This window comes from Camarhynchus parvulus, chromosome 1, assembly GCF_901933205.1.
Source record: "Camarhynchus parvulus chromosome 1, STF_HiC, whole genome shotgun sequence".
Lineage (NCBI taxonomy): Eukaryota > Metazoa > Chordata > Aves > Passeriformes > Thraupidae > Camarhynchus > Camarhynchus parvulus.
Window position 1 is genome coordinate 111,346,849 of NC_044571.1, and position 22,808 is coordinate 111,369,656.

General features: G+C 41.0%; 1 protein-coding gene across 1 annotated transcript in view; it reads right to left on the reverse strand.

Moving 5' to 3' along the window:
- The window catches only part of CRYBG3 (crystallin beta-gamma domain containing 3), an 81,708-nt gene that overhangs the window by 6,045 nt on the left and 52,855 nt on the right, over positions 1-22,808 (reverse strand). Inside the window, exons 10-18 of the mRNA XM_030945093.1 lie at positions 22,408-22,443; positions 21,578-21,711; positions 19,734-19,860; positions 15,777-15,919; positions 14,092-14,218; positions 13,059-13,091; positions 8,950-9,059; positions 8,318-8,444; positions 1,572-1,711 (exon numbers count right to left, since the gene is read on the reverse strand). Of these exons, the coding sequence (XP_030800953.1) occupies positions 1,572-1,711; positions 8,318-8,444; positions 8,950-9,059; positions 13,059-13,091; positions 14,092-14,218; positions 15,777-15,919; positions 19,734-19,860; positions 21,578-21,711; positions 22,408-22,443 (977 nt within the window). The remainder of the gene's footprint in view (positions 1-1,571; positions 1,712-8,317; positions 8,445-8,949; positions 9,060-13,058; positions 13,092-14,091; positions 14,219-15,776; positions 15,920-19,733; positions 19,861-21,577; positions 21,712-22,407; positions 22,444-22,808) is intronic.

Below are 22,808 nucleotides of genomic sequence, written 5' to 3' on the forward strand. Positions count from 1 at the left end.
CTGATTTTTACTTTGCTTTTAGTGAAGCTGTGCAACACAATTTTTCACAATTCAGAACAGATTTTCTCCTTCACTGGTTCAGGAAAAAACCCACAACACAAGCATGAAGTGTTTGAGATGAAACAAGGATGAGTGCAAGATGAGCTTCCCCAGTAGTGTACAGAGACAAAGAGGATGACCAGAGGGCACTAGAACTGAAACCCAAGTGCACAGGTGAATCTGCACACATGCTTAAGAGCAAAAAGCATAGTTTTAGCTCTGGATAATTTTTCCATTATGAAAGTTGTGAGAATTTTTACTAATTAAACCCTTTTGAAAAGGGTCCACCCCTTTTCAAAAAAAACCCCAACCCATATTTTCCCTTACACTTTTTTTTTGGCCAACTTAGGTTTTGCAAACTTTGATGAGAAAGCCTACCAAAGGCAAAGGGAGAAATGCAAAGGGCCAGAGCAATGGCTGAGTGTAACCCAGCCATGGCAAGGGATGGTGCAGTGCCCCATTCCCCACTGCTGCTGTTCTGCTGCTTTGCAAAGAGCACTGACCACAGCCTGAAGTGGGGGAGCCTCCAGAGCTGTGTTACGCCATCCTTGGGAAAACCTTTACTCTCTTTCCTAGGAAGCATCGAAAAAATATCAGAGGAAACGCAGCATTTCTGCCCTGAACCTATCCCAGAGACAGGGAGGCAGCTAACCTGGCTTGGACACCCAAAAATGAGCAGAAAGATGCAGGAGGGGCTGGCCTGTTGCACTGTCCTGTGCTTTCTTGCCACGTGGTCCCAAAGCCGTCACCCTTCCTTCAGCCAACTGCTGGGGCAAAGGGATTGAATTTCCAGACAACACACACTTCTGTATTTTCAGCACAGGTTCAGGCTGGAAGTGGCACAAATGTTGGGAACTGCTGTGAACCGGCAAAGCTCTGTGGGGAAGCTTATGTTCACTATTCTCTCAAGAAAATTACAGCCTTGCCCACGTGGAAAAGGTAGGGAAAGGTCAAACATAAACATAGGAAATGTGTGTCCCATTAGGAGAACAGCAGTTTCCAGCCACTCTCAGTTGCAGGATGAGCCTCTGCAAGTTATTTGTTGCTGCTGTGGGTGTGGAGGCTGAAAACCTGGCTGAAAACAGAACACTTGGGAGCTCTTCCAAAAGGTGAAAGGGAGAGACATGGAAGAGGTTAGAACGCCACTGCTGCAGATGGAAAATGCTTTCACAGAAGAACCTGGGTGTACACTCACACTCCTGGAGAAGGGTTAAACTAATAACAGAAGCAAATAACTGTTCCAGCTGTCAGATCCACCCAGAGCTCCTCTCAGAAGCTGCTGCTTCTCTGGCAGCCAGTCAGCACATCAAGCTTCCCTGAGCCACTGCAGTAGTTTAAATCACTGCAGTTTATAGCTGGCATTTTACAGCCTGTTAATAAAGGCACTCCAAGTTTACACTACCTGCCTTGTAAAGTCTGTGCCTCAGAATAGAAGTTAAGAATGTAAACCATCCTATGAACAAGGCAATAATCATGAGACAATGTTAGCTCCTACAGTGCAAAACTGACAGGGATATTCCTTCCATACTTACAATCCACTTCTCACCCACACAGACTGGGTGTAAAAATGAAGGTCCTCGTTCAGAACAGAATTGACTGCTTCACTGAAGTGCAGCTCTCTGCCCTTGCAGCATTCCAGGCTGAACAGGCTGATGGAAGGCTCAGCAAAAACCTGGGGCAGGAGGAAGGAGGAAAGAAAAGCACAAAGTTTTAGTGGGAATAGTACAATTGCAGTTGTTAGATGTGATGCACACATTGGCCCACTTCAGTTGAATTTCCCACAATGCTTCTGGGTTAGCTTGTGCTCCCTCAGCAAATGGAACAGCAAGGGAAAACCCCACAGCACACAGAGCTGAAACAAACTGCATTTATCAGTGGCTTTGTCATCAGTGCAGTGCCCCAATGACACAGGCCAGGCACAGAGTCACCAAGTGATGCAGAGGCCTCTGTTTGGAAAAACTCATTTTGATCTGATTTGTATCATCAGGGCCTTGATTGCTTTTCAAAAATCCGCTTTATTTCCTTATTGATGGAACATGCGCCTAAAATAGTGAGTCAAATCAAAGTCCACTGGCCGCTTCAACTAGTTGTAGTTCACTGCAAACATTTCAAATAGCTACAAATTGTAAAAGGTCAGAAATGTCAACTAAGAGGTTCTCAATGTTTTTAACAGACATTCCTATTTTTTTCTGTCAATCTTGAAGGAAGAGCATAATAAGTCAATTCTATAATCTCATGTAGAATTGTAACATTTTTCACTTAATGCCCTTTTCTACAGTTGACAGATTGCCTGTGAAAGCAAATAAAAAGATCAGTTTGCATGAAAATGTGGTGCAGCTATAAGGCCAGCAGAAAAACAGAGGAAGCAGATTTAAATACACAAATTCTGTGGCCTAGTACAAGGAACACTTGTACAATGCTTCAGCATTTTTTACCTAAAACCAGAAGCAAAAGTGCCTGGAGTTTACACCTGGAAAGGAAGAGGGAACAGGTCTGACTAACTCAGTGAGCTGCCTCTCTAGGAAAGGCACCTTCTTTTAGGAGATGTTACCCTGAGATAGCTGGCTCAGGCAAAATCTGGGATTTCTCTTGCAGCAAAGCCACGGCCTCAGGTGAAATAAATGAAACAAAATCTTGAATTAAAGTTGACACAGGCACTGAGCAATTAAGGGAAATTAATTTTCATGTTTGAAGAGGCATATGTAGTGTAGGGAAGTGTCTCTGAAAAGCTCAGGGGTGTGTCAGGACATATGAATGTGCTTGACACTGACTCAGTGCAGTTGGTATGCAGCTGGTTGGTCACATTCTGCCTTCCTCTGCCAGCCCGTGCAGGGACAGCCCCAGTCATGCAGCACTGCAGGGACAGAGAGCTCACTGAGACATTCTGAAGAAGAGCTTGGGATCATCAGCTCAGAGAGATTTTTAAATCCTACTGTGCTCCCAAAATCTAACGTTACACACCAGAAAGGGATCAAAACCCATAAGGTTTTTATTTTGGAATGTCAGCTCTTCCCAAGTGCCTTCTGCTGGATGGGGTGGATCAGATTTATAGTGAGGGCTAAAGGTTCACTTTGAAAGCCAGAGCAGCAGGCCTAGGGCAGGCAGCTACTCCTGGGGTTGCTTTGCTCAGCCAGGCAGAATCATCACACTCCTGTTTGCAAGAGCCCTGGCACTGCCTTTCACCTGAGTGGACACCAGAAATCTTGTCCAGAACAGGCCCAAATTTCACAAGTGCATTGCTGATCATGAGAAACACCATTTGTGGTGCAGGACATTACTGCCCAAACCTAAATATTGATCCTGCTGTTGCAACACTGAGGATGTTAAGAGACAAGGCTGCTGTACCAGACAGGCAAGTCACCTGAGCCAGGATATCCATTTATACACCAGGAACCACAACAGCAGACTGCTGGAGTCAATTAAAGTGATTCCAGCTCTGCTGTGGTTGTGACTGTTTGGACTGAGAGCTCTGAGAACTCCCTGTCCAGCTGCTCAGAGTCCCTGACACACACCAGTGATGGCTCTGATCCCTCTGTCCCAGGGGGATCTCAGCAGAGATGAAGTCCAGAGAGAAACCAGGCTGCTGTGCCAAGCCCTGAGCTCTCCTGTTCCACAGCCATATATAGAGCACTGCACTGATTCCTCACCTTCTCTATTCCCTTCTAGGCCAACAGCTGGCAGCAGTGACTTTGGCCTGGCTTTTTTCTCTGACTTTGTTTTCACAGCTCCATGGAAACTGGGAACAGTGAAAAACAAGGTTTAAGGCTATGCTGTTAGGCTGGGAGGCATCTTGTTCCCAGCCTTTCTTGCAGAATGCTGAGGAACATTTTCATCTGAAAGGTGAGCCAAAGACATCTATATTTACCCATTCCCATGTCTAGGTCAGCATTACTTTAGCTTCTTTTCACAGTAATTTCAAGGAAAATACCTGAAATGCCATGCTTTGGGAAAAGCTTGCCAAATGTGAGAATAACAAAGCACTACAGAATTTCTTAACATGAAATTTCTTAACAGTTTTTACATACAAAGGAACTGACTGCCTTTGCTTAAACCAGCACCAATAAAATTCCAAGAGATTTTGCTTGTCCTGCTTTTTTCATGCAACTACCCAGACTTGAAGGGATTTATTATATTCAAGAGGCCAGTGATTAAGGAAAGCTGTATTTACCTAGCATTTCAAGATATGAGCAGCCTTGTGAACTGTTAAATACACTGATATACTTTACTTAAGAGGTGTGGTGTTCTGTGGCTAACAGCACATGGTGCAATGAAAATGACACAGGTAAACCATGGAAAATCAACACTAAAAATCAACACACCAGAAATCTCTTGCACAGCTCAACTCAGCTCAGACCTCCCCCTGACTGATTTCTACTTTGCTTTTAGTGAAGCTGTGCAACAAAGTTTTTCACAATTCAGAACAGATTTTTTCCTTCACTGGTTCAGGAAAAAACCCACAATACAAGCATGAAGTGTTTGAGATGAAACAAGGATAAGTGCAAGATGAGCTTCCCCAGTAGTGTACAGAGACAAAGAGGATGACCAGAGGGCACTAGAACTGAAACCCAAGTGCACAGGTGAATCTGCACACATGCTTAAGAGCGAAAAGCATAGTTTTAGCTCTGGATTATTCTTCTATTATCAAAGGTGTGAGAATTTTTACTAAGAAAACCCTTTTGAAATGGGCCTATCCCAACCCATATTTTCCCTTACACTAATTCTTTTTGCCAACCTAGGTTTTGCAAACTTTGATGAGAAAGCCTACCAAAGGCAAAGGGAGAAATGCAAAGGGCCAGAGCAAAGGCTGAGTGTAACCCAGCCATGGCAAGGGATGGTGCAGTGCCCCATTCCCCACTGCTGCTGTTCTGCTGCTTTGCAAAGAGCACTGACCAGAGTCTGAAGTGGGGGAGCCTCCAGAGCTGTGTTACGCCATCCTTGGGAAAACCTTTACTCTCCAGGCTTGGCCAGCTCATCTCTCACAAGTGCCTTTGCTGGAGCTGCTCCTGCCTGGCTGCTCCCTTCAGTGTGGGATGGGTGCCTGGACAATGCAATGTCCACGGTCCAGTCCCAGCCACACAGAGTGACTCAGTGCCTGGCCCTGGGAAACTGCAGGTAGTTCTTGTATCTGATTTCTTTATTTGCCTCACAGGAATGCTGGGGAGATTAGTTAACACCTGTATTTAACTTAGAGCAGATAATATAGAAATACAAGGATTATCACGATTGATCAGAGCAAGAATAAAGAATGCCTCAGAAGAAAGGAGAAAAAAACCCCAACCAAACAAAGAAAGCATTGCACAACCTACAACCTGGATCTCATTTCTGGTTTTAGACACCAGGACACTATTAATTTACAGGTTGAAGGTAACACTTTAGAAGGAAAGCTAATTGCTTATTGCAAGCATCCTGGGCATTTTTGTCCATGTAAATCACACCAAATATGACAGGGAGTTTGTCAAAACAACACACCTGAGAAAAGGCAGCACCAGAGCTGAACTCCCCATTGCAAGATTATCTATCCCAAAAGATTAACCTCCTCAAGCAGCAAACACTGGACAAATGCCCCAATAAGCAACCATGGCCCTATAAATGGCCCAGCTGCCTCCACCTGCTCTCTTGCAGCTGAACAAGGGCCCACATTTCCTTTCCATGAATCCACGGCAGTGCAAAAGGCAAATCCTTGCTGAAGCAGGCACAGAAACCTGCACCTCTGCAGCAACTCTGAACCTGTGCTAGGCTTTCACCTGCCTGCAGGAGGGCTGTTAACAACAATACAACTGCACATTTCATCAACAAGCTTTGCTGGAAGGAAGAGTGCTTTGGGATTTTTTGATGAAAGGAGATGATGAGAGGCAAATGGCATCAGTGTCAGTTGTTCCTTCTTTGTGCCCTCCTGTTACTCCACAGCTTTTCCTAAATGCTCTAAGGATGATGAAATGGTCCAACCTGTATTTGAGCAAAATGGAACAGCAGGAAAAAAGCACAGCTAGGGCCTCCTAAAGATTTGGTTTGAGTATTACACACTTTGGAGAATAAGGTGTGATGGGAGAGAGGAAACTTCATCAGGAACAGAGGAAACTGGCTGCAAAGATGTGCTGAATTCCTCCATGATGCCAGTGCACAATAAATGGGGAAATAACCAAAGTGGAATCATATTAACTTGAATTTCTTGTGAAATGTGTGTGTAGAGGGTGTGGGAGCAGCATGCCGTACCTAAAAAATGTACTGAAATGCTGACAACTTCACTTGTCACCAGACAACACATAAAACATCCCTCCAAGAGCTAGAATAAAAATTAGCCAACCTAAAATACTGTCACTGCAGTGAAATCATCTAAGCATAACTACTGTGAGCCTATTTTCTTATCCAAATAATTCTGCATTGCTCTGAAAGTGTTGGGGGTTTCTTTTTCTATTTTTTCCGCCTATTTTAGTTGGACTAACTCAGTGATTTAGGAGGAAAATTTTCATTCTGTTACGCAATTAAGCTCTTAAATTACATTTCTGGGAGTTTTCAAAATAAAAATCAAAAGTTTACTTTCTTAAATAGAAAAAAATTAACTGTTTTTTTCATTTAGTGCAGCTGTTACATCTGCTTGCAAACAGTTTGTTTCCATCAAAGCTGCATTTTCTATAGAACAAATGGAATGTTCCCAGTGTGGGACTCCTCCACAGTTCCACTTGCAGCAATTACATCTCCCTGAAAGGAGAGCAGGAGACAATGCACATCCAGGGCTTGGTGTCAGGGTTAAAAGTTCTCCTTCTCACCCATGAGCTACCAGGGGACACACCTTAGCTCTGAAATGAGGCTGGTATTCAAAGCTGAAGAATGGAAAGGGGTTCCCAACACCACAAATGAATTCAATACAGCTACACAACAATTCCACTTGGGAACAGGCCTCTCTGGAATGAGCTAACAGAAATATGCTGTAATAGAAGGGGCTCTGTTCCAAGAACTGTGGACAATGCTCAGAATTAACTGTGGCTGCTCCTGGCCGTGACCTGCTGCGTGCTCTGGGTCACGTCTGTGCCACACCAGGGACCCCAGCACTGCCCTGGGGGCTCTGAGGACAAACAGGCAGAGATCAGGGGCATTTTATGCTGTTTAGTGCACTGAATTTGTGAAATACAAGGGCTACTATTGGCGAGAGAAGAGCCAAACTAAAAGGTGCAAAAGCAGAGGAAGATGTGTGCGAGCTCCCCACACACAGCCTGTTGTTTGCCAAACAAACTTCTTCCAGGGCCTGGCCCTGGGGAAACAAGGGCTGCCAGCAGTCTCCTACCATGCCAAACTTCATATTTACTTCCCTGTGAGATTACAGGCAGGGGGATTGGGATGAGGCCTACTATTATTTGATGTTAAAACTTCACTTGGATTTGGCACAGCAGAGTCCAAAAGCCTAACTTGAAAAGGAGAACTTTAATCTAAAACCCAGGCTCTCAGCAGGTGGGAAGTCTCTGTATCTGTACAGTCTAGTGAAAAGTCCAGCTCTCAGATTTGGGTTGTACATCCTTCCCATCACACCCATGGGTTTGGTGCTTGCATTTGCTTGGGGTTTGGGGGTTTTTGGGGGGGCTTTTTTCATTTGGTTGGTAGTTGTTTTTTTTTTGCTTTTCTTTTTAAAAGCTGTTCACAAATGGTAAAAAGGACTTCATATGAGAAAAATCTGAACTGAGTAACCCCAGAAGTCTAGCTCCATAGGAGCTGCATTGAAGGACACACACCACATGAGCTGAGTTTGTGTCCTGTGATCAGGGAAGGAGGAGCAGCTCTGGAGAAACTGGCGGCCAGTGCCAGAGAGAAGAGGGCAGAGAAGCCACTTGTTTCTCTTTTACCCACAGTGTTACAGCTCATCTTTGATGCTCCTGCATAAGAGCACACCAAGATGTTGAAGAAAGGCACAGACATCACATCAAGACTGCAGGTTTTTGTGTTCTGTGCGCAGGATTACAATGGGATGTATAAAAGATTGTATCCCTCTTGTTCTGGAGGGCAAAATGCATTCCTGTCCAACCCCCTGGCCATGGAGGATCTTGTGTCTCACTTGTAAAAAAAGAGAACAACTTTAAACCCAGAACACCCAAGAGCAGCTACAAGTGACCTCGCGCAAGAGTGCACACAGCTTGACCTGCTCCCAACCCAAAAAATCCCGTGAGCCAAGAAAACAAACCTCACTCTTTTCCCTGACTGGGAGTTTGTTTAGGGCAAGTACTCACTTCAGACATCTGACAGGGAAAAGAGTTCTGAAATGTTTTTTTTTTCCCCAATAGAGTCTTACATATTGAATAGGCTTGAGGGATTTGATTGTAGCAGTTGGGCAGCCACAGGAACTGAGGTCAACATAGAGGCCTTCTTCCAGCACACAGTGATTGTCAGTGGTTTCCCCTTTGTAGCACAGGAGCCAACTGCAAGAATAATGGAACAAAAAAGATAAGCTGCTCTAGCTGCTTATTTACAGCATGCTTTGTTCAAGATTAATACTTGCTGAGGACAAAAGGAATACAAAATTCTCTTTGTTCTTTCAAGCTTTAAGTAAGGTGACTTGAAAGGCTATGCAGCAAAATCAAAATTGTGTGGTAGAGAAACCTCAGTTCCAGAGTCAAACGACGTTGAGTGGAATTCAGACACTTCCACTGTACCAAAATTCTCAAAATCTCGAATAAATTCTAACTGGAGTTAAAAAAAGTCATGGTAACTGTGCAAGCCTTCCCCAGGGAGAGCAAAATGCACAGTACCCAAACCAAGGGCAGGATGAGGGTTACTGAGATGCCTTGCAGGACAAAGGGTCTAAGACATGATGGAAGATGATGGGCATGTGTTATGTGCTTTCTGCTGCCTGAAATTTTGTAACATTTGAAAAAAAAATTCATAATACTGAAAATGATGGCATGTAAAACAACAGACACTTACCATCCCCGGAGAACCTTAAAAGAACATGGTATGAATGATGTAAAATCAGAAACTTCTGCTGTGAAATCTACACATGCTCCTTGGAAATGTGTATTACTGAAAGCTTTGAGCTACAAGAACAAAACAAAACAAAAACAATGACTAGAAGGGAAATGAATGCATTATCAGTAATGTAAACAGAGAAAGCTGTACTCTCAGAGAAGCATCCATTCAATTCACAAAGATACAATTAACTGAATGAATAGTCATTCAAAGAATCTCTTACATTTTCTACAGCTGCTTTATCTTTAGAAATATATCAAATATTTTGTCATCTCTGGGCTGGCACAGGAGGCTTCCCAGTGGTGCTAAGGCAGGCAGAGTTATCAAGTATAAGTTCAGCTGCAGCAGGAGAGGCACAAATAAGAAGAGTAGGACTCAAGGCTGTTATCATCCACCCAAAGTCCCCTTGAACTGCAGCTTAACTCTCACTACAGCTCAGCAATCCAGTGCTCAAAGCAGGATGGGGAAATGCCGGTCAAAAATACAGAGCTGCTAATGACAAAAGTGCCCTGAAATCTTCTGTGATCACTGTGGTTGCAGGTGGCTTTTCATTTCAGAACTAGCAGGAGCATTTCTGAGGGAACTGGGGACCTCTGAGGTTCAGCCAAGCTGCTTTTGTATGTCATGGTAAAGAACTGCAAGTCACAGTGAACCACACCCCATCACTAAGGTGCGATCAGTTCATCCCTAAAAAGCAAGAAGGCTCAAAATGTTGCAGCAAAAGTAAAATAGAAAAAAGCCAAACAAACAGACAAAAAACCCCCAATCAACCTCCCAAAAAACCAACCTCCCCCAAACAAACAGACAAAAAGCCCAAATGAACAAACCCACCCCCCCAAAACAAACCTAAACTAAAAAACCACACACAAAAAAACCCCTAAAGCCCCCACCAAAACAAAAAGAAACCCTAGTATGAGGTAGGCTATGATCTATAGCAAAGACACCCTGAATTCTGTACCCTTGGGCTACCACTGTGTAAATGAGATGAATTTCACTTGAAAGCCTGAAAGAGAGGCTGGAAAAGAATGAAAAATCTAAATGTATCAAGAGAACAGCTCATATTCTATAATGGAAGAAAAACATGATGGCTGTTGCAAGAGCTACTTCCCCCTTCATGCCCCAAATTGGCCAAGCTTCCTGCCAAAGAAAAGAAATCAAGTGCTTTTGCCAGCACAGAGTGAGAAGGCCAAACACAAGTGTCAGCAAATGATTTTATGGAAAAGTTCAGTCTATGTTTTTAAAAGAAATGAATGTTTCCTGTTAGAAAGAACAAGAAAGGCTTAAGCTGGCCTTGCAGGCTATGAGCACTAATTGGAGAGCAGGCATCAGCTACAATAAAGTAATAAAGTGTACCTGACTTTTCTGTAAATACAACTGCACTGCTATGTCACAAAGCACCTATTTAAGCTGTAATTACACTGTATTTTCTGCCCACTCATCTCCAAGCTCTTTACAAAAGGGAATATATATACATACACACTGCCTCTCTTTCATAGGTCACGTGCTATGCAAGGCTTTTAAAGAAGATTCCCTACTCATTTTAACACAGAATTTATCTGGTAATGAATGAGGGTCTTAATTTGACAGAAGTTGGGGTGGAGCAGTGATTCCTCAGCACAAACACTGCAATTAGTCTCCAACTGCAGCCATCTCCACTTTGTCAGGGTCTGACATTAATGTGTGAGGTTTCGCTTCCCAAAAAGCCAAAGGACAGAATATTCAAGTACAAATGCAGGGTTGCATAGCAATTATCTCTGTTTCCTACAGCATCTCTGCAAGTCACCTGCTGTTGAAAGAGGCTTTGTTCTTGCTGAGCAAAGCTTTATTTTAATAAATGAAATGAATGGCTTTGCAGAGTTGGTGATTTCTTACACTCTATGTAGTTGGTTTATTAGGGAGCTTGGCAGGCAGAAAAGGTCAGGGGAGTCATTCAGAGATGTAAGAAAATTTTGCTGCTTTTCAATTTCTGATAAGAACACAAATGAAAAATAGACACACTCCTATAGACAGTGCAAACAGCTCCCTTGGTTCAGACATATGCTTATTAAAGGTGGGAGAATGTATAATCATTCAAAATACCCAATATATGACTTAGTCAAGGGTCAAACATCAGGATGTTAAAGGACTTGCCAGCTCATATGCACCATGCTTAGAAGTTCCAAACTAAGAGACTGGTTTTCATGCAGAAAACTTTTATTTTACTCTGAATGTGAAATTCTTGATATTTATTTAAGGGCCTGTCTTTTACTTATCCAAAGTGATTAAATGTTTTCCCATTAAACATTACTCAAAATATGTTCCCTCCTTTAAGAACTGTAGTGATATGAAATATGTTATTTCCTCCCTAGCCCCAAGGCAGAATCCTATGAAAACCAGGATTGTGATAAGTCAGGATAGTAATTTTTTCACAAATGTTGTTAAGTCTGTTATTAAAGACCACAAGAGACAAAATGCAATCCAGTACATGTCAATATTTAAAGGTGTCTGTGCATATACACACACACAGGTTTTTTCACATTTCTGGAAATAAAAGAGCCTGTAAAACACAACTTACTGAAACTTCAAAGGTTTGAACTGATCTTAAAGGTCTGCAACACTGGAATAATACACTCAATACCTCCCAGATTTTAGGAGGTCCTGAAAAAAATGTAAGAATTTGAGATGAAAATAATATTATCTTCAATGGTTTAGACCCCCCAGTTTTATCTGAGTCAGTTATTTTATCTGGTAGCATTTACCAAGGCCCTCTGGTGAGCATACTTGCAAGTCTTTGGATTTGGCTGCAAACTGCCATGTGAATAGGCTGGGCAGGAAGTCAGTGTTTAAGGCTAAAATAATACACCAATTATGTCTTCAGACAGGAAACATTTCCTGTAGTCCTGGGTTAATCATAAAGTGGCAGAACTGGAGAAAAAGGAGGGTGTGGTCCACCTGCTAAGTAACACAATGCACAACATTTCCCATCCAAGCAAGAGAGAAATTGTGTCCAGATGACAAAATACTTAAGTGTGCTGAAACAGAACCGCAGAGCTCTAAAATATCTTTTGTCTGAAAATAAGTCATGTTTCCTGAAATAAAATTTCCCAAAATTGCTTAATTAAAAGCATGTCAGAGAGAGCAATAAAATCACTCTGATCATCACCCAAGCTAGCAGGACAGAAAAAGATCAATCAAACAACTCATGCTGGACAAGGGAAGAGCCCTGCTGGGACAGAACATCGCAGGGAACACAGAGCACACATGGTGATGACCACAGAGCAGGGTTGTGTTTCAGAAAGATAACTCAAAGGTCCATTAATGGAATATAACCTTGTAAGGTAAGGACCAGAGTGTAAGAGCCTAAACTAACTCATTTTTGAGACTCAGAGTGAATTATAGGGACTGCTTTTTCTTAGTAAGTTATCACCAAGTAGGACAGAACTTTCAGGGAAACTTTCAGAATATATCATAGATTTATCACAGATTTATCATGATCAGGATGTGTCCAGTTAACCTCTGATGTTACTGTAACAAATAGGGAACCTTAAGGAGCAGCTCTACCTGCTTGGAAGATTTTGGAAAGCAGAACTCCCAGCATCTAAAATAAAAAACCCAACTTCCAGTTGTTGATGCATTTCCAGGCTTGAAGTGTGCAGTTCAGTTTTCTGCAGTTTATATTTTCATCTTCACCTCACACAGAAACACAGGAGTGACAGACTGGATGCAATGCAAAATAATTGAAAGAAAATCTGCCATAAAGAGAAGGATGAATGGATGGGACGGCGAGTTTCCAGAAACAAGAGGGAAAGAAGAGGAAAATCAATAGCTATAGAGATCCAAAGTCACTCAAAACCTATAGGACTGCTTGCATTTTTGGGGATAGAATACTAAAGGGTATGATCCAGAATAAAACAAAGAGGAGAACACTTAGCAGACTTTACTTTTATCTATCTACCAGTTTCCTCCATCACTGATCTGTTGTAGCAAGTATCACCTGAAATTACTGAGATATCACCTGAAGGAAGGCATTCAACATTAATTGTTAAGTGTAGTTTAATACTAGAGACTATTATGTAAAGCCAACTTACCAAATGTGGAGGTTCATTTGTCCCAAGGGGCTCCTGCAACAATAAATATATATACACACATTAGAAAACCCCAACATTAATTACAATTCATTTCCTAGGAGACATGCCAAGTTGCCTGAAATTTCTAAAGTATGAACTCAGGAGCAGAGGAAAAAAAAAACTTCCCAGTCTCTTGGCACAATTCTCTTCCCCAATTTCTGCCATGAGCTGCCTGTAAGCTCACAATTACCTGCCTGATTGTTCAGTGCCTTTCACACAGAGAACTTGCATCAGCATTAATTAGTTCCCATAATGTGCATTACAGTCCATGTAAATGTCTCTGCATTTACTTTTGAGGCTGTTTCTTGAAAAAAAGACAGAACTAAAACCAACAGAAGACACCTCTCTCAACATGTGCTCTTCAAAATAAGGTTAAGTATTCCTTTTGCATTCCTATAATTTATTACTTTATTAATAATTTATTACTTATTATCATTTAATACTTATGGCTGTAGATTGTCTTTGTTTTGCATTAGGGTTTTGACAGCGCTGGCACTAATCTGCTTGGGTGAGCTGGCACTACCTTGGATTGAATAATGGATTAAAAATATTTCCTGTCTTTATTCACTGTATCTAGTACAAATATTTTAGCAGAAAAGTAAGGGAAAAAAACCCAACAGAATTCTATTATGTAATAATACAGGCCAGATAAATTCTCAAGCATTTTTAAATACATTATCAATTACTATGTTTAAAGGCAAATTAATCTTTCCAGGCCAGACTATTTTCTCCACATATGCAGTCTGCCAAAAGGAAATTCTTCTTATGAAGTTTCCCTGACAGTTTTCTCAAAAGACAAGAAAGATCTGCAGTGTCCATTTAAGTCTCCATCCTGAACAGACTCATTATGCCTTCCATGAGGGTCTTTAAATTGTTTCCAAGCCAATAGACAGGTTGTTATAATGTGGGCTCTCCTGTTTAATTATTATGGTAAACTCTGAACTCCAAAGGTCTCATTTGTTTTAAGGTTTTCCCTTAAATTCTGGTAACTCACCAACTTAACAGGTCGAATTGACATGATGGTTTTACTGGATCCTCCCCAGTCAAAGAAGCATTTGTATTTCCCTTTCTCCAGTACATATTGATCTCCACAGAAATATTTCTGCTGATATGCCACCCACCTGGAGAATGACACAGAAATTAAACTGAAAACATTGCATTTTTCTGAGTAGTTTGATGACATTAACAGCAAGTCAAGCACAACAGAATGTCCACCTGGCAGACAGTGCAACATTAAACCTGATGAGAGGCACAAAACTGTCACACACTTGATTTTCTGCTTTTCCCTACTTGGACAAACACAAGATTTTGGGTGTCTGCCTTCCCAGCAAATTCATTGTGAGATGATGCCCTGCTCAGAAATTCAGAGGAAAGAGACTGAACTGATAACTTTCTGAATCTCTCTTAATTGAAGCTTTGCCTGTTTGGCATCCCCCAGGCAGGGCTTTCTTGCAGCTTTTCCAGTTGGATTTAGGAAAAATGGTGCAAGAAGAAAGAGAAGTAACTGAGGAAGGCTTGATGACATTAAGCAAAAGCCTGCAATAGCTGGCAGTTCAAGCTTCTCCCAGCCTGCTTTCTCTCCTGCAATTTAAGAAGACAGAAACCTCCAACTAGAGGGTCCTTCTATCCCTGCACAGTGGCAGAAGCAGATGGGGGCTGGTTAGAAATACACTTCTAAATCACCCACTTTTGGTGGTGCATTCCTCTCTTACTCACTCAGCACTGGGACTGTTTTATTAGGGATATAACAGGACATGTCTTTACTCATTTTAATTCTATCATCCACTGACAAATCTGTTTGCTATTAACTTATCTAATGTGTTTTTTTTAACCTCCTGGTGCTCTCTGCTACCACAGTCCCTTCAGCAGCAAGTTCCAGAAACTCACTGCCTCTGGTGTACGAAAAGCTTTTTCCTTTCCCATATCAAAATCTGCTTTGAAGCAATCTCCAGTTCTGTAAAGCATTTCCCCCAGCTGTTGTCATGCAAGATTCTGTGAACTGCATTAATCTTGTCTTACCACCTTCCAGATTTTGCAGCTTTCCATTTGTATTCCCCCTCTCCAAACTCAGTCTCAGCATTTCATTCTTGCACCTAATCCTCAAGAGACACTAATCACCCATCCCTACATAAGCAGTTCAGGTCCCTCACTTCACAGTTCCTGATCCCCATCACCCTTAGGGTAGTTATGACAATATTAATACTGCATTTCAAAAATTACTACTAAACGTCTGAAGCTCACATGATTTCACAGTGCTCTTTTCCCTTAATGTGTTTTATGTTTTAGTTTTTATAGTTCTATTAATTTTCAGTGCCAGCAGTCTAAATTTATTACACAGCACATCTCATCCTCTCTGGACAGGCTCTACCTATCCCAAAAATTATACCAGGTCTTAATATATCTAAAATACCCCTTCAGTATTACTGCCATGGAACTATGGGACTCCTCTGGGGAACATCACGAACTTTTGCTATGAATAAGAACACTTAGACCCAAATCAAGGTGTAGACACGAGAGCTACAGAAAACCAGAATTACTATTTTCCTTCCGCTCCCCGAGGAAATTTGAAGAAACACTTTTCTCCTCCAAGTATTTACCATGTGGAATATCATCTGTCAAGAGATGCACCCAAAGGTGCACAGAAATGTTTAACAGCTCCATGTATTAGAGCAGACTTACACTCCACTTTTCACAAGAATCGACCTCGTCTCGGAGCCAAATCCAGCCTGCTCCAAATCAGGGATTTCTTCATTGATGATGTCAAATGCTTTCCCATCTTCATCATCAGACTGGAAAAGTGTCACTGAAGACTCTATGAAATCCTAAGAGGCAGAACAGGAGTTAAGAGGACAGCCACAGTTCAAGGACTCTTCACAACATAAAACATTTTGGGGCAGAGTTGTAGCCACAAAGACAGCATTTTATAGAGCTTGAAGGGACGTGGCTCCCTGGTGTGGACGTGTATGGGATATTTTGGCACTGAAGTTCTGGAATAACTGGAAGCTTAGCAATCTGGTATGGCCTTCAAGGGCTTGCACTGAAGAGGGGAAGAGCCTGCTGCCCCTGAGCACCATCCTTTCCTCTTTGAGGATGGCTCAGAGTGCAAAGATGCCTGTGTGGGAAGGAGAAGAGTTAAGAAGAAAAGATTTTAGCACTGATCTTCTGAAAGCCTCACAAATAACTACTCCAAGCATGACCATGACTATATTTTTTTACTAAACTTCTCCTTCCTCATCCCTTTCCAGCAACATGGCAATAATTATGGAAAGGAAAAGCCTGGGCAAGATCACCTCTCCAGCACAAGGGGTTTGTACTTTCTGGATACATCCACTACAGCTATAAATAAATCCTGCTTAACACTGTCACATTCTCTCTTACATAGCTGTGTGACACTGCTTTGTGCTTTCAGCCAGCTTAGTTTCTTGGCCAGATTACTTGCACAGCCTCAGATTATTTGAATTTGGGTTTCAAATCTTCAGTTTTTTAACCACTTAGCATTTTTAAGCACACATTTCAGCTGCTGCCTGGGAAAACAGAAAACAACAATGCATTCACTTTACTCCCTTAACTTTTAACAGAAAGCAGGAACTCAATTTCAGTGTTACTCAATCATTCAGCAGTGTTCTAAATTGAAACTGAGTCCTGCAAACAAGAAACAATTGCTGTCAAGCAAATAATGTGGTTGACAGAGACTCACAAACATATGAGGACTCCAGCATGAGCATTATAACATTAAACACTGAGAAAACAAAGATTTATAAAAGATTTATCAAAAAACACCTAGAAATTAAGGCCAAAGCAAGCATGCAGCCAGACTAATTTGGCCAGGTGAGCCTGATCAAACAGACTCTTTGGAGGACACAGTGTCTTTCTACAGGACACAGTCACAATGACTAATGAAAATCAATTCTAGAATGAACACTTCATGTGGCTCAACTTCTCTGCACTGTTTACAGGACAGTAAAAGGTGATGGAACAAATTCTGGAGTAAAACTGGTTCTCTTACTGTATTACTGACCACTTCCTTCCTTCATTTATTTAAACTGTTAAACTGTTCCAACTATTTCAGGTATACACTAGAAATTAAAGTGCCAGATCTGGAAGAATCATCATGAACAACTGCAGCTTCAGACTACTTTTTAGGAAAAAAAAAGAAGGAAAGAACAACCAAACTAGTGCAGTATTAGTGCAAATGGAAACCAGCTACTCTTGAAAGTCCTAAAGCAAAAGAGTACCTAAAAAGTTATGTAGCTCAAATCTACACGTAATTTTCTTAACTAAGTTTATAATACTGAAATATATCCACAGTTTTAATTGAATTTAAAACATCTTTCAAATTCAGCCATCATTCTTTTCTGCCTGAACTTCCACTGCAACTTCTCTTCCAACAAGCAACAGGAAAAATAGTCTTTTTTTTGAGGAAAGACTTTCAGACCATGGCAGATCATTCTAGACTTGAAAACATTAGTGGGAAAGCTCTGAAGGCAACATACCCAGAAACTTTGCTCTTTGACTGAGCCATGGGCAAACCCCAGCTTGAAATGCCTTTGACACTGCAGAACAGAAGCAAATGCCAAAGCAGCTCACAGTCCAGACTGCTGCCTGCCCCCAGGAATGGGCTCTGCATTTGATTCAGGTGTGTTCCACACAGATGCAGACAGGCAGCTGGCAGCAGCTGGAAAAAACCATCCCACAAGATCTTTCTATCTCTGCTTCCCAAACACCCCCTGAACCCCCCACCAGCCCTTGTGAGTGTTCACTGCAGGATTATTCAAGCCAGCCAAAAGCTGAGAGCCCTTGCAGCATGCCCACATTGAGCACATCCTCACCAGTGCCTGGGGAGGGGAATAACAATATCCCTGTGGATTCTGAGACCACTGCAACCTTTACCTTCCCCTGACAGAATTCCTGAGCTCAGGGAGCAGAGCCAGGACATTTGCTGTGCAGTGAGGGGCCTCAAGCACACAGAATTTGGATTTATGCCCAGGTCCCCTTGAAACTGAACGTTTGATACTAAAATATTTTTAAAATCCTGACCTTAAGTATGATATACAAAGTCACAAAGGGAGCATATGGCCAGCCTGGGCACTGCCCTGTGTGCTGCACATTGCCCAGAGGGAGGCAATCTGCTGGTCAAGCCAAACAACACAGTGCCAGGGCCATTACTCATTCCATTGGCAAGCAGCTGGTTGCCTTCAGTTATGCAACAAATTGAGGGGAATTATTCCTTTTCACTTCTATTATCAATAGGTAAATATTTATACATATTGATAGGCCAAGTGGAATGATATATGTTGATATATAACTGTGAATTATATATGTTTTTAAAATGTTAATGACTTGAGCCTTCTGACTGTTTTAGGTGCAAATTGAATTAAATATATGGCATGGAAGGTCATTCTTGCTACCCACATGCAGGATTTTAACTTGTATTTATGTCCTTTGCCAAGAGAAAAATCTAAAAAGATCAATTTAAGTTGCTCAAGTACCCTATATACAGCCGGAAAAGAGAGGAAAACTAAGATTATTCAGTAATTGCACACTCAAAATGAGGAATCTGAAGAAATTTCCTACCTACGTTTTTCTCAGAAACCTAGAAATTAATTATTTTGAGAAGGATATTTTTCTTGAATTCAATTCATTCTCCTATCTTTATTTTGATAGATTCTGATTATAAATACAGCTTTTGCTAGGTGCCTGCCCTGAAAAACAAACCTGCAAATTGTGAATTTAAGTATGGCCTTCTGGGGCTCACATTCACTTTTTATTAAAAAAAGAAGAGACTGTTGAGACAGTGAGTTTGCTTTAAATCCCCATCTTCAATTTCCACAAAATTCCTGGCTCAGGAATATCACATCTCCTTAGATGAGATGAGTAATCTGAGTTTACAAAACTGGGTAATATCAGAGTGAACAATCTTAGTCTCAGAAGAACTTACTCTTTGCAGCTGTATTTAATGCTCACACAGTTGCCATTATAATAAAAAAAGCCCTTCAAAAAAAAAACCCTACAAACAAACAAAAAACCCAACCCAAAACAAAGGAAATTATAAAGATGTTCTAACTCCATGTTTCCCCATTGCTAAAAAGTCTAACTTTGCTTCCAATAGTAGACTCTTACAAATAGTTTTTACTATTATTTCATCCTTGCCTCCACTAAGCCCATTTTAGTAGCAGGGATTTTTTTACCATGATTATTTTTGCTGCCAAAATTTTCTGGCAGAAAAATCACAGACAGAGGGTAATGCTGTTTTAAGGCTTGCAACAGCTGCTGCATTGAAAAGCTATTTTTGTTTTAATCAAGAACTACTCTGTACACTCAGGCACGTTATGCTTTTAAGAAAATTCCATCTGAGAGACTCAAATAGCTTGAGATGCAGGAGTGAGGTACTTGGAAAATCTGGCAGGTAGACAAGGAATTCTGCATGATACAATTTTTGTATGAACTTCACAAAGACTGTTTAGAACCTGCTTCTTCCTTAGTGCAGTCTAGATTTCAGCCAGTAGGAAAAGAATGAGGATGAACACAACACATGGAATGCCCCAACCCAAGGCAGCTGTACCATTACAAAGAATAACCTGGCTCTTTATGGACAGAGCTGTGCATAATTTGTGAGAAATCCATGTGAGTACTTACACCCTGAAGGAAGCGGAAGGAGAGCAGGGCACTGTCACTTCCCCCCCAGGAGCATCTGTCCTCATAATCCCCCTCCTCCAGCAAGAACTGATGGCCTTTGTAACGTTCCTTATCATAGGCAACCCACCTGTGGCAGCCCCACAACAACAAAGAAAAAGAGAAGTCAGTAAAGGCAAAACAAGTGCACACATGATTTTCTCTAACAAATAAAGGGAGAAGAGAACCCCCTGAAAACACTAAAATGAGTATCACAAACCCAGCCAATGAACAAAGCAATGCTTGTTTGGAGTCACAACAGGCACCCATGAAGTGTTCTTTGTGGATCAAAATCCTGCCATGTGATTCTTTATCCAACAATAGCTGATTTATGTAATGCTTCTCCATGGACCTCCTCTCAGCCAGCCACATTCCCAACAGCAATATTTGGTACCACGGAGCCCAGGATGCAGCAGATGCCAAAACTTTCAGTGATAAAAACACAAGCAGTGGATCTCTTCAGTGTGCTAATAAACGATGAGAGCCTACTCTTGTTGGAGATGGTGACAAAATTAACACATTCCAGCAGAACAAGATTTTGCCTGCTTATATTTTTTTTGCTTTGATCTAAAACTGTATACATATAAACAGACAAGCAAATTGAAGATATAAACCATATTGTATATGAAATATGTTTTAGCATGAAACAAATAGAAATTTTCAAAATATTTTGAATAAATAGATAAGGGTCTGTTAAAAGAAGGTGTTTCCATATCAACTTCAAATCTCTAACGGACATCAATTTAAAAAATGCTTCCCCCGCCTTTTTTCTTGTCAGCATTTCTTTCATAAAGCTCCCTTGTAAATATTAGAATTGCTGTACAAATTCTGTTGGCAGTGAAATTTGGCAGGCAAGGATAGCTTTACTTTTAGTACCATTTGGTTTACATTAATTCAGCTGTTTATGTTACCACAGCACTAAAAATAAAAGCTGCCAAAACAGACAGAACAATAATTTTTAATAATCTGAGGCTTCCCAGATAGTGAACACACAATGCACTTCTGAATAGATTATCTGAGTATTAACAATTAAGTTTGTTTTGAATTTAGTGCTCATAAAATTCTGACAGCAGCCTGAAAGGATGTATGTTATTCCATCCTTATGCTGAAGTGGAAAATCCCTTATGAAACAAAAGCAAGATTTTCTGAAAACTGGTTTATTACTGAGGTCTTTGGCAGAAGCAACCATCCTGCCTGCTCTCAGACAGTCCTGTCCTGTTGGGAGAGGGTGAAAGAACAACATGAGAGGCTGGTGGCTGGTGCTGAGTTTACCTCAGAGCATCCACCTGTGACACAGGTGTGACACAGTCCTGTGGTTGTTTCACAGGGAGGGGCAGGACAACACAGAATCCATCCAGCGTCTCAATTAATGAAAATAAGAGCACATTCCCAATGCCAGATAAAATGCAACAGCTGGTAGGGGAAAACCATTAAGACAATAAAACAGTTTGTAGGTTTCAGAGGTATTAAAATGTCAAACTGAAGACTGACCACACCTACCCAAGGTCATTTCAGCAAATTAAGTAGAGACTATCAGAAGTATAAATCAATACAAATTAAAGTTCTGTGCGAACAAAGTGGCCTAATTTATTGGCATCCAAATGGCAAACACTGACTTCACACTTTTCACACATTTAGCTTGGGAGGCTGATAATTGAAGAGCTAATAATAAAAGAAATACACACTCCCTTCTTTTCAAAACATTTCACCTGTGGAAGACTCCAATCTTCCTTTAGTTAGCTCTTCTAAGCATTTAGTTATGCTTCTCTATTTTTAAACAAATAAATATAAAAGTGAAATATACTCACACTCCACCAATTACACGTAGTGATCCAATTTCCTGAAACCCCTCTTCACTACCAAACAGTGCTGGGACAGAAGTGATGTTTTCTGAAAACTCTTTGGACCATCCTCCAAAGTGGGTTTTCTCATATATTATTATCTAAAAAACATGATGTTGAGCTTAATCCTTCAAAAAGAAGACAAGAAGCCTCTCCCTGTACTTTGCTGAAGTTGCTTTCATGACTGCAGTTAACAGCCCCTTCAAGTTCCTTATTTGCTGAATCACACCGATCAGCTATTAACAATATTTGTACCTGTAGCAGCATTTATTGGAAAAACACCCAAGTCATGCATGTATTTGGATGATTAAAAGTTACATAAAGCATTAGCTTTTTTGTAGAAAAAGGAGGAAAAAAAGAAAAAAAAGAAGCAATAGTTTTGGATCAGCTTTCAGCTCCTCAGATCACAGAAGGATCATGGTCTCACTCACAATTCTTGTATTGGAATAGGGGCAAGGATGGAAGGGTTCTATTCCTGTTCTCTTCCTCTCTTCCCTCTCCTTTTCTTTTTAAACTCAGTATGCTAATCCCTTTATCATTACAGTGACTAATGTGTCAAGTCAGAAAAACTCATTTTATAGCAAATTCACACTTCCCTAGTAAGTGAAAAACAAACTACTGGTACTTTTACACCTCATCAAACACTGTGAACTTGACAGCATTAGGGAATTTTTCTTCAGCAGCAAGCACTGAATAGTTATCAAAGATCACACACTAAACAAAAGGAAAGCAGCTTGCATGAACATTTCATATTCCCAATGTGCTTACATTTTATTCTGAATGCCCTCTGCGCTTACCTTGACATTCACTGGCATTTGCACCTTTAGTCCACCCTAAAAACAGATGAGAGGAAAATTAGTTATTTATATTAAACCTCAAGTACCACTCTGACACATGTTTTACAGCACCATCAGAGCATGAAGTCTTTGCAATTATATTCACCACTTTCAGAGCTGGCCGTAGATTTCAAAAGGCCAGCCACACTATAAACCTGACCTACAAACAAATCATTGCACTGACAAACCTCTTAGACTGTAAGCAATTTCAAAGTATCCCTTCATGGCCGAGAATTCTAACGTAAATGTTTTTAAACTAATTGATACTGACCAATTTTTAAAATTAACTTTTAAAGCTTTGTTGTATGCATTTCAAATTTCTAAAGCACAAATGGTGCAACACTAGAAGAAAGAGAAAATAG